The following is a 13,105-nucleotide window of genomic DNA, read 5'->3' as shown; positions in this document are numbered from 1 at the left end:
CACTTCATTTAATTCGTTAGTCTTTTCTTTGAAAAAACACACGCACCTGTGCACACACATACACGTGCATGCATGCTCTTGAACACACACACACACACACACACACACACACACACACACACACACACTTTCTTACATATTCACAATTTCTCCAAGGTTCAGAGTCGCGGGTATTTCCACTCATCGAGTGGGATGCATAGTGTTTCCATGGAGATCTATTTTCAGCCACTGACAAAAAAAAGGGCCAACTGTTAAAATATGCCATCATGTTCACTCTGACTGAAATGAAAAATCCCATTTCCTCCCCTGCAGATATAATGGTATATATATTTTGTCCTTCTTTTTGTTAATGTCCCGGTCTTGTCTATTGTTAGGAAGGTATCATTTGTCAAAGCAGATTTGAATCTCAGAGCCTGCTGTGTTTGAGGGATCAGCGCATTACCAGCCATACATTATGGAGTAAGAACAGTGAAGAAGAGGAGAGAAGTTCAAGGTTTCATCCTCATCAAGATTTAAAGACCGTAAATTATGCTTGTAAATAACAATAATTCTGTAATCTAATCGAACTATTTGTCAGTTGAAAGGAAGTTAATTGACAGCAGTTATGCTAATCAGTTCAGTCATATAGTAAGAAAAAAATCCCAAATATTTGCTGGTTCTAACTTCTCAAGGTAAACATTTACTGCTTTTCTCTGTTTATAGTGTCATATTTTACCTAAATATCTTTAGGTTTTTGGGTTGCTGAACCCACAAAACAAACCCTTTTTTTAAACTTTTTATAGACCACACAATATATGATGAATAAGAAAAGTGGAGAAAATAGTCCTAAGTTGAAGCTCAAGTCTTATTTTCATTACATTAGTGTTGTCCATATGCAAAACTTCATGGTCAGGTTTCTAAAATGATCTAAGATTAGAGAGGCTAATTAGTCATTACAGAGTCACAGACTTTTTTTTGGCCCTGAACCCAGACCCCCAAAGAAGCCCATACTGATTATTTGAGGCACAGTCCTTTTCATGATGAATACCATGATCACAAGTTTTCTTATTGGCATTGAAAATTCTAACTGTAGCCATCTAATGACCACAGCCAAGTATAGCCACATGTGGTTTATTATTAAGCATGCCTGCTTAATTAGCTGGTATTCAGTGCACGGTGACTGATACTGAGTGATTTGATGACGCGCAACCAAATTCATTAATAAGATTAGACTGCAGTTTGCATTTCTGGTACACTAAATGGCTTTTACTTAATCTGCTGTGTCTCCAGCATGCCCACACTTTGTCTTAAATCCGTAAGCTGCCGATCTAAAATGGAAGTCAATCTAACGTCTATAGTCTATAGTGCATCATCTCTCATCCCATTGTCATAAGGTGGACTCAAATTTCCTTTCCAAAAAGCTTTCATCGTTTGAATCTCGATTAGAACAATCACGAGGAGCTTTGATAAATAAATTAGCCAGCCATTAGACAGCACCAGGAGTCCCTTATCCCTTACTCCCATCTGTACATTTGGTATATAGTCTGTTCAGGCTTCACTTGGTGATGGACTGTAAGACTCCTTTGCAATCACCCTTAATCCTCTGTGAGATTGTTGTGACTCATCTGTGCATCGCTACAGTTGTTCTGCCCTCTCACTGCCTCCTCAAAATCCACTGCCAGAGCAGTTAGGTGGGCTGACAGTATTTAGCCGACAATATTTTATAATCTGGCAAATGAATCTTAAGCAGCATTGCAATCCGCTATCCAGGAAGGAATGATAATGTAGCAGAGGGTTTTCCAGGAAGCAATGACTTTTTAATGATTCAAGAGATTGATTACAGCATAGCTCACATCTCAAGGGCGTTTAAAAGGAGTTGAAACATTTAACAAGGTTTGCTGTCATGCTCAACCAATGAATAATCTCATACATACAATAGAGGTACCCATCACATGACAGAAATAGCTGAGAGTATGCATTTTGTTGTATTTTATTAAATTATTGCTGCTTTTATGCAGAATGGTGCATTTACATGCTATAACTAACTTCCCTGCCTCTGGACAGATTCTAGAAATGTAGTGTAGGAGGATACGCATATGTATTTGTTGTTTTTTTAAATTCTGTGATTGCGGTATTGGGTAGAAATATGAGTGAATGTCACGTTTGATGTGCACCTGACCAACAAAGATAAAGGGGGGTTCCACACAATGTGGATAGTAAAGATATGTGCATCTGTGCTTGGGCGTGCATATTAGTGTGTCTGTGTATCCAACCAACTGGAACCGGCTAAAGCCTGATTATATATGAGCTCTAGTTTTACTGTGCGATAGTGCCGGCATGCTAAGCCAGCCTTCTTACACACACCCAAAGCACGTGCAGGCAGTCACGACTCACAGACCCACACACACACGCACACGCACACACATGCATAGACACACATGTTTGTGTGATGTGAGGCAGGGTGCTGTGGAGATCAATGGGAGAGCATGCTAGGTTCCTCTTAGAGAGACAATTAAAAGAGAATGGATAATGAGGCTATTTATAGACTGATCTATTTGTAACCAGGGCATTCTCCTATATGTAGGAGCTGGGAATCGTTCTCTTTTCAGCTTGCCCTCCTTCTGTCCTCTCCTCCTTCCCTGTTGTTCCACCTTTCTTTTTTTAAAGGAGCTAAATGGATCTAGTTTCTCCAATTTCTCTAATTTATTTTTTGCAGTATCTAAACATTTGCTTTTTCACACGACAACTTTGCCGTTCTGTTTTTCTTTGTTCCTCTTTCTCCGACATCGGATGCAAATGGATCATCAGCTATTCACCACAGGTGTTAATAACTCATTCCATGGTCGTCTGCATTCACATGTGAAACAGTGTCATGCAGCAGAGATAGTATCAGATGCAATCCAGGGCCACTCCTGGGAGACCCAGTGACGCACCAAGCATGCCATAATGCTGTGGTAATGTCTTTGGTTGTGAGGGAGACACAGAGACAGTGAATACACACTGTGTGTGCGCTCAGCAACCAGATAATGGTGCTACACCGAAAGGCAGCCAGATAGAAACCTATAATGTAGCTTAATAGAAATCCGATATGAATCATTTTAGCTGAAGATACAGAGCATACATTTGCCTGGTATAGTACACTTGATGCTAATTATAAAGCTTTGTGAAGGTTTGATGTAGATATCGATTAAAGTTCACAGTAGTTTCTTACACACAACTGATGCAGATTCATATTGTAGCTGTGATAAATATGATTTAATATGTTAACATGTATTAATATAGAGTACAATAGTTTGGGCAGGTTATACTCTATTTTAAGACCCATTACGTGACATTGCAATGCAGATAAAATACATCAAATCAACATTAAAAACCATACTTAACACTGACCTTCTCCTGCAATTTTCCACTTTATTCTTAGGAAAATTAGATTTTCAAGCAGGGCGTCCAGATGAATATATGTTTGGCATTTTAATAACAGCTTGTAAAAAAGCGCTCACAAGGCGCTGGCTGCTTCCTGAGCCCCCCACGATGCAGGAGGGGATAGATATAATAAATTACATCTATGTTATGGAAAGGATCACTTTTTCCCTGCGCCTTCAGAGACGTGTGTTTATTCAACTCTGGGACAAGTGGGTGAGATATGTAAAACCATTACGAACAGAGTTTGTGGAAATAATGAATAAATTACACTGTAACGTTGCTTTAGTTTAGGAAACCTCATCGACCTTTATCCCATTCTCTCTCAAGTCCCCCCCTGGCTGATGTTTTTCTTTCTTTATGTGTACACTCTCTCAAATTGTACAAAGTTACCCAATTTGGAAAAACTGTGGATGTTATATATTGAATACTGCCCTTATGCTGATGTATACTTTGTAGTCAAAGCTACTGTCCAAAGAAATATAAAATTACAAAAAAAAAAATATATATCAAATCAACCAAAGTACAATTAGTTTTTTGTAATCGAGTAATTTACCAAGCAGAAATGGGTTTTGGACTGTCGATCACAAGACAGTCTCCTCAGACCCTTGGTTATTGTGAAATGCATTTATTTTTTCTGACATTTTACAGACTAAATGTTTAAACACATCAGCAATAATCAACCTTATTTTGCACCTGTCATACATCAGATTGTATACATTACAATTACTTAAAATGAAGAACAAATGTTTCGGCAAGGCTGATAAAAGATACATACAACCACAGACTCAACCCTAAATGAGGGCCATATTTGACATTATGTTGAATAGTATGCAGCACATGCACAACACTATTATTATTGTTATAATATAATATTGTTATATGATTCTAAAACATCCACATGGAAAACTATACCAAACTAATAATGCATCTTTTTTTTTTAAATAGAAAAAAAGAACAATTGCACACAAAAGGCTATACTCATTTATGTTAATGCTTTTTGGATTACGAAGTTTAACCGTTGCTCTTGCCAAAGCACTACATCTGTTGCAACAAACTCTTTCACCGCATTGTTTTAGCTGCTGCGTGAGAATAATTCTCTGGACAGTATTCTAAAAGTAAATTGTCCCTCAAGCCAGTATGAAGTTCTTCAGATAAAAGAGCCAAAGATATTTATACACAGCAGTTTATGGTGTATGGGGAGGTGGATGAGGTCAAAGCACAAGGCCCTCGTCTCTTAGCAGAATTATATAAGGAATGCAGAACCGTGGCCCACCATGACTCAAACTGGTAATTAGAGAGATGGTTTGTGTGCAGTGTAAGAGTGAAACGAGAGAAGACAAAGAGCAAAAAGAAAAAGAAAGTAAGGAAAATATGATCCATTACAAAGCTGACATTTCTCAAAATGTCTCCTTGTCTTTCCGTGTCTTACACTTTTAGGTTTCCCAGGTGCCCAAACTGACCTGGACAAGAGAAAAGAAATATTTGGTAAAAACCTGATACCTCCAAAGACGCCAAAAACCTTCCTGCAGCTGGTATGGGAGGCCCTGCAGGACGTCACCCTCATCATCCTGGAGATCGCTGCCCTGATCTCCCTGGGACTCTCTTTCTACCACCCCCCCGGAGAGAGCAACGGAGAGTGTGAGTGAAGCAGATCTGGTGACACCACTTCCTTTGAAATTCTCTCTTGTCCTTTGTTTTGAAGTCTTGAGACAGACACAAACACACACACACACACACACACACACACACACACACACACACCTACACACACACACACACACACACACACACACACACACACACACACACACACACTACAATAGTTATCTCACAAGTATCTCCACTATTGCAGAGGACAGCAAAGAGCTATAATTGCATTGGCACACTGACATCACTTCCTCTGCCATTACTGGCACTCGCTGACACACTTACACCTACATGTACTGTATGGACACACTTTTTAATTGGTCAGGCAGGTCACACTTTGTTTGCGACCTGCCTGAAGAGATCAAGCGACTCATCGAGCACAGGGGTAATTTGTGTGTGTGTGTGCGTGCACGTTATGAACGTGTTAAATGTGCGTATGAAAGGTACCGGTAAGGTTAATGAAGTGTTGAGCAGAGAAATAACCTTAAGCCCCAAGTGCCCATACATCAGCCCTGTGAGCCGTGAAAGAGGAGACGAAGACAGAGACCATAACGAGGTGCTGAGTCAGCAACATCAGTCATTGCTCCCGGCATTATCACAGTAATGGAATTCAGTTACCCTGCTAAAGGGACAGGTCATCACTTTAAGGGGTTTAAAAAGTCTTATGAAAGTAGAAATACCAGAGAAAGACGAAAAGGTTACCAAGGTCAAATCATTTCTGAGTTAATTAATCTTTCAGTTGGTTGGTAAGATTAAGAGAGACTTAATGAGTGAGTAAATGAATGATTTAGTTAGTTAGCCAAATACCGAAGTTGTAAAATTATTGCTTAACTGTAAATTGATCTTATTTCATCGGCATCTTTTTTTTGTGTCTTTTCAGCTGCATTGCGTGAGCTCTCCAAATAAAGCAGAGAATGGCCAGAGGAGTCATTATGCTAATAACTGCGTCCATCTGCAGATACATAACCAAGCTTCTCTTTAACTTGCGGCAAAAATGGTGCCAATATGCAAGTCTCTTCTCAGATTTGAATGATATGAATATATATGAATCTAAATCAGCCCATGAACTCTTGCGGATATGAACAGATAGAGCGATGAATAGCAGAGCGGTTCTCAAAGTTATGAATGTAAACCACTTTGAACCAGCCAATTCAGAAAAACACCAAATGAAGAGAGACGGACATAAGGCCATAGGGATGTAAGGACGTTTTGAAGTGCAGAGTTTTTAGTAACTCTTTTTTTACACAAATATGTTACATTGCCTAATCAAACATTTCTGGCAATGATCCCTCAAATTTAGATATAAAGAGTTGTGACATAGGTGTGTAGTACGGCAAGATATTTACAGCTGACTATACTGTCTTTGGGCCTTTCGAAGGTAAACCTGAAAGGAAATTAAATCATTAAGGATAATGACTATAATTGTAAATATTCAACAAAAAAATTTAAACTACACTTAGAATAAAAATATCAGTCAGAAACCCATAAAATGACAGTTATGTAGTCAAATGTATATACTGATATATGTGAAAAGCAAATATCATAAACATGTATGTTTTCACAAGTGCATATGACGCACTGCTGGTTTACTGTTTTGTTTATTAATAGGTTTAAAAAACAGCTCAACGGTCCAGAAATAGAAGTGGTGAGATGACTTAATTCTCATTTACATATGAAACAGCCTGGCTGTATCAAACACATGACGTGAAACAAAACTAAAACCAGAAAAATAGTGAGAAAATACCGTAAGTAGACATATATACCAACGTGGTTTGTTAAAGTGCCTTTGAAGCTATATCTCACTATATGACATTATTCATTTGCATCTCACCCACAACTCTCAATCAAAGCTTCTCAATCATAGTATTATATATAGTATATATAATAGTCGTTATATTTTATGCTTTGGGTTTGGGTATTGCACGATTTTGGTACTTCATCAGCACCATGGACAGCTACAAATGTGCTGCATGTTCGTGTGTCTTTGTATGAAAGAGACAAGAGCGGTGCAATCAGAACCATGGACAGCTACTACATTCAATTTATTTCTGTCAATGCACTCCAGTGACAAAGCAGGACAGTCTGAACTCATCCAATTACATTGTTAAGAAATATATACTGTACTAATTTACTAGTATTTGGTTCTTTCATTTGTTCTTCATGAAATCTTTGCCTCTTAGTAAGAGGCTTTATGACCTATTTTTGGGAAGATAGTAAAATGGCGTCACTTGTCACACCCGTGCCAGTCCGAATATACTGTTGCACAATCTTTTAGGAGATGGATCCGTTCTGGATCTATAAATACTAAGCTTTCCCTTGTTTTCCATGACAAAACATGAAGACTGAAGAAACAACAATTAAATACATACAGGGAACACAACATAGGACATTATATTAGATTTTAAGAATTTTTAGATAAAAATACAATCATTATATGTCTTTAATATGTCTCTCTTTTTGCCAAAACCTACATGATATATGAGCACATACAGTATGTGTGCATTGGTACTGGTAGTTATACACATACAGGAGGGTATGTTCTGGGAGTGTATGCAATAAATCCACTACATCAACATCCTATTGATTGGAACCAACAATGCAACAATAGGTCCAAATTGCTTCAAATTGAGTCTAGTTTTTGGTTAAATCGGACCCTGCATTTATAATGTCTATAATTTTGGGTCTGCTCTAGTTCCCTTGTGAGCTGCAATTGTTTTGTAGTCCAAATCAAATCACTCCACTGGGGGCTTTTGAAGTCAGCTAGCCAGAAGTGTAGGGCACAATGGCTCCCAGAGTATTACATGAAGCAGCATGAGGAGGACTGTGAATAGGCCTTGTTTCATTTCCAAGTACACCCCGATCTGTCAGTTCACAGCCAGTGGACATCAGGGCATTCGATAGAGAGATAGAGATCGATGGAATAGATAGATTTTAATTTGAACATGTCACAAATAATAAGAAAACAACCATAAAATGAACAGTAAACATATATAGCAAATTCAAAATAACTAAATGAATATATATTACATGTCTGAAAAGGAGTAGGTATGAGGTACACAATTATTTGGTTCTTCCAGTTTGATTTTATTTTGTTTTTAGAGTTGTTGTTTATATTATATACGTTGTACATAGGCAGACAAATTGCATACACTCCTCCCAGTGTGAGGTGTTATTACATCCCTTTGTGTATCTGTTATTACGAAGTGTTGATATTCTTAACATATTCAAGCATATATATCTGTGTATGAAAATTGTGAGTTGATATCCGGTGTGTAAGTGTGTGTCGACAGAATACTTAAAGTCTATAAGAAAACACCGTGTGCTTGCAAATGTATGACATCTAGACAACTTTCCTCTTCCTTTCTTGTTACCGAACTCTAGCTTGTGGAGCGGCAGGAAGTGGGGTAGAGGACGATGGCGAGGCGGATGCCGGCTGGATCGAGGGCGCAGCTATCCTGTTGTCTGTAGTGTGTGTGGTGCTGGTGACGGCCTTCAACGACTGGTCGAAGGAGAAGCAGTTCCGTGGGCTGCAAAGCCGCATCGAGCAGGAGCAGAAATTCCAGGTGGTCCGCGGTAGCCAGGTCATACAGCTGCCGGTGTCGGACATAGTGGTAGGGGATATCGCACAGATCAAATACGGTAGGTGGGAGGAGATTGTCCAACTGTGTGTGTTAGAGTTTTGCTCTAACACACTAAGTATGCTAAATGCTAAATCTGTTTATAATCTACTTATACTGTTGATTGTTATTTGACATATTTACCATCTAACCAGTTTGCCCTTCCTATAAACCTTTTGTATCATCAATTTTTTTTGTTTCAACTATGACTTTAATTAATTGAAACATTGTTGAGTTAACTAAAATTGACTGAACTTTCCAAAACATTTAGATAACTTTAATGTTGTTGGACGTGCCCGCTGACTTCCTTAATTGACTCGTCCGTTGTTCTGTGGAAAGCAATTTTCATGGTTTAGTGGCTGAAAATAGACTTTGACCTCGTTTCCAGAGGGGGATTAAAATGATGAAGTCCACCTTAAGCAATTAAATATCTTTAAGCAACAGTATCGTAATGTGGAGAAATGAATTAGCTACAGACAGACAGTACACAGAGAGATGCACACCTCCTCTCTCAAAGACATCTTCTACCAGGAATATACTACAGTGGTCACAGTCTATCCCGTCTCATATCAGCTCAAACCCAACTCTAATGAATCTTTGGAGTTATCGGAACTTTTTGATTGTGTAAGGCAATATCAATGTAAATAAATCCACTGCAGATAGCAACTCTACCATCGTAATTGCAGGTGATCTGCTTCCCGCTGATGGAGTGTTGATCCAGGGCAACGACCTGCAGATTGATGAGTCATCACTGACCGGCGAGTCCGACCACGTCAAGAAGTGTGTAGACAAGGACCCCATGCTGTTGTCTGGTATGTTACCAGTCAATGGATGAGTGGAGCTGCATATCACTGTCATGGCTTCTGAATGCAATGTTGTTCTGTGAAGGAGAAAGGGTCTTTGAGACTGAGGACTATAATTCACATGTTATGGTCTTCTGCTCTATTTCGCTTACTGCTAAGTTCAAAGTTAGCAACTTGGATTGATCATTTTGCATTTCTTTATATCTTAAATGTATATTCATTTATTTACAAAATCGAGAGCATTTTGTAATTAATGAATCTCTCAAACAAGCCCACAGTTACATTTTTAGCTTTTTTTACACAGTGGGCTGGTGCAAATATCTCATCCTGCACCAGAACTCAACATGAGAAAAAAAAGAGTGGGTTGCTTTGTTACACCTACTAGCCTATAGTGTCATAACCTTTTATTTCTTTTTATTTCTTTTTTATTTCATTTTATTACTGAAGCAGAAATAGTAAAGTTTGTGTAATAATAAGGACTTTTTACAATTACTTCAGAGGCAACCTAATGTTTATCGCCAATGATAAAACCTAAGAAAATTGTTTATATATTGAGGTTTCTCCTGCCATTACTTATTGGGATTATGTTTGGTCTGCCCGGCTCTTTTGTTATATATTGAGAAAACCAAATATAGTTATTGTTTTACTACCTTGAACAGGAGACAAAAGGTGGTTAATTATAATCTAAATATCAACGCAGAAGAAACTGGTGACAGCATGGAAAACACTTATTTTTCTTTCCCTCTTTTTTGGTTTGCTACAGCAGAGACACGAGAATGTGCAGCTTGAAGAACAGAAACGTGGGTTAATCTGATCTCACGTCTTAGTATTTTTTCTTCCTGTGGATAATTAGCTGTGGGCCTTTTCGCGGTCTTCTGTTAATTAGCTAGCTTCATATTCACCCACATCTACTTACCCTCCCAAAGGTTAATAATGTTCTGCGTGTGTATACTGTGCACAAAAGTGTAGTGCAGTCTGCACATATTTGCACAGTGACACATTTTTACTGCGTTTGGCTTTCTAATGCAGCACCTTGGATTTACCATAAAAGAGTGAATGAGAATAAAGCACTAACGTTCGGATGTAATGATGTTTAAACACTCTGTTAGCCAGTGAATACTTTTACACTTTCATTCTGTACAAAAACGATTCAAGGAAAAAAAGCCCAAATAGGGAATTAAGAATCGCCATTTGGTGTAATTTCACCATTGTACGTAGAGAAGATGAGCGTAGACACTTTTGTTTTTAGCAACAGGTCACCAAACAGCTCAATTCATTAATTTTAATCTCTATTTTTTTTAACTGTAACGTGAGGAAATGCACACGATCATGGCAGGAATGCAAAGAATATCACTATTTTTTTTAGCAAACACAAAAAATGTATCTAATGTGATACCTTTTAACACCCTGCTGCGTTCTTACCAGGCACCCACGTGATGGAGGGGTCAGGGCGCATGGTGGTGACTGCTGTTGGTGTCAACTCTCAGACTGGAATCATCTTCACCCTGCTGGGGGCCGGCACGGAGGAAGAGGAGAAGAAAGAAAAGAAAGGTAAGAAAGATCATTATATCATGAAATAATCTGTATATTTTCTGCAGCTGCTTCAGGAGCACTGAGGTAATTTGTTTTTTGTCCGTTTTGCTCAGCAGCCTACACTTGAAAAAGCTTTTGTCATTTCGTTACCTTATGCCCTGTAAGTCTAACTGTGTGCTCTCGTTGCATCATATCAGGGTTTTTAACTGTCCTTGTTATCAAAAGGGTTATAAACATTAAACTCACAAACTCACAAATGTCCAGCTGTTAAACTTATGTGAACTGTATGGACCTTTTGTAGGTATTCGTAGACATTAAGCCTCTTTGCTGAATGTGTATAAATACTACATGAAATGAGTATTGGTGGTACACTTGTGAGCCGAGTATCCAGGTTCTGTGGGTTCAAGTGCATTATTGTCCTTACTCTCTATCCATCCAAATTCTCTTCGAAGGAGGGGCAGTGGCAGACGGACACCAGAATACAGGTAGAGTATCACCTTTCTCTGACCCCTGGGAGTGGTACTTGATCCTTTTGACCTTTAACCCCTAATGACCACCAATAACATCTACACCCCTCTCCCGTAGCCGAGCACCCTTCCCCCAGTTTAATTCCTCACTTGAAAGGAGAAGCCTCATCCTCACAACACTGCATCCCTTTAAGTGTTGACAGATGACACATTTCACAATGCATAATCCTCTTACCATATAACAGGCTCTGCACTCATCGAACTAACTAGCTAGCATTCAACATCAGTCCTGTTTCAAAGACGTACTGAATGCCACAAGTAAACAAAGGCTGTCAGACTCGTCTCATTTCTGTGTTACAGAACAATGACATGAGAGCGACGGCATTGCAGGTGTACAGCACATGTACCAGCAGTAGAGAGTAAAGTAGACAGTATAAGCTTTTGTAGGATGTTATTTTGACATCTTACATATTTAATAATACATATTTGTTACCAGTGCCTCTTCGGTCAGCGCTGTAGTTTCAATGAGCATACCTCAGTATCGTGCGTGCATAGCACACTATAGGTTTTGAAGCATTTTGCTTCAGTGCTTACATTGTGCTTTAATTCTTACATTAAACAAGGTAACAGTAAAACATGTGTTCCCTTGTGGATAAACGTTCTTCCTCTGATCTGAACACTAACAAATACTATACGTACAGGTTTTTTCTTTTTACCTTTATTTGTAGCGCATCGACAACATATGCATTATTTTCCCGAGTTTAATCCATCTGATTAGATGGATCAAACCGGAAAAAATACCCCGAGTGTACAGTGAATCACTCGATCTGCGCTATTAATCTTTTCAAATTTATTCAGATTTCAACTGTCATTCAATGAAAAGTCTTTTATTTTAATAAATCATTGATCTTCTTCGATCTTTGATTTAAAGTTGCAGAATTTATCAAATTAGTATTTTTAAAGTTTCCCTGCTAGAGTTCCTTTAAATTGTCCAAAAAAGTCCTACCGTACATTTTGCACTTAATACTTAAATTATAGCCGGCCTAATTTATAAAACTTTAAAAACGTAATTTAAAGTTGAATTAAGGCTACATAATTATAACTTGATTACTTTTGGCAGCTAACACTCTTTTTTAAATATAATTTGAACTAAAATAAACGAGATGCTGTGTCTTTAAAGAAACCAACTGATTTTTGATTTGAAGTCATTGTGTTGTCGTTAACAATGAACTCTAGACACAGAAACCATAAGGACACAGGGAAACAATTATTGACCTTCAATTGAATTTCCCTTTTCCAGTCATCATAGTTTATGTGACTGCTGTCGAAAGACATCAACATAACCTTGTGAGATCTATTCCAGGTTTTAAAAAACGAAAACTCTAATACGGGGATTGCTAAAACAAATATTTGGCACCTTCTCATATTTACACGAGGACATTTCATTAGCCCCGTCACTTAACTGGTTGGCACATGTGTATTTCCCTGGCTGATAAATTAGCCCATTTAATCTGTGGATTTTTATTTAGAGTTAATTTTCAGATTGGCTATGCATCACTTTTGTTTAGCTTATTTGTTTCAGATTTTCTGCTCAGATTTTGATTTTGTGATGCAAACAGATATTACATGAATAACA

General features: G+C 38.2%; 1 protein-coding gene across 5 annotated transcripts in view; it reads left to right on the top strand.

The window, feature by feature from the left end:
• Positions 1-13,105, top strand: part of atp2b2 (ATPase plasma membrane Ca2+ transporting 2) — a 79,073-nt gene that overhangs the window by 30,111 nt on the left and 35,857 nt on the right. For 3 of the 5 annotated variants that reach the window (XM_076110558.1, XM_076110556.1, XM_076110557.1), the window contains exons 3-7: positions 4,840-5,040; positions 8,431-8,688; positions 9,353-9,478; positions 10,895-11,020; positions 11,455-11,487. In XM_076110558.1, the coding sequence (XP_075966673.1) occupies positions 4,840-5,040; positions 8,431-8,688; positions 9,353-9,478; positions 10,895-11,020; positions 11,455-11,487 (744 nt within the window). The remainder of the gene's footprint in view (positions 1-4,839; positions 5,041-8,430; positions 8,689-9,352; positions 9,479-10,894; positions 11,021-11,454; positions 11,488-13,105) is intronic. The other 2 variants (XM_076110560.1, XM_076110559.1) reach the window with 1 other exon arrangement.

This window comes from Anarhichas minor, unplaced genomic scaffold (genome assembly GCF_050575085.1).
Source record: "Anarhichas minor isolate MPS153535 unplaced genomic scaffold, ASM5057508v1 ptg000043l, whole genome shotgun sequence".
In the NCBI taxonomy this organism is placed as follows: domain Eukaryota; kingdom Metazoa; phylum Chordata; class Actinopteri; order Perciformes; family Anarhichadidae; genus Anarhichas; species Anarhichas minor.
This window is presented reverse-complemented; position numbering and strand designations above follow the sequence as displayed.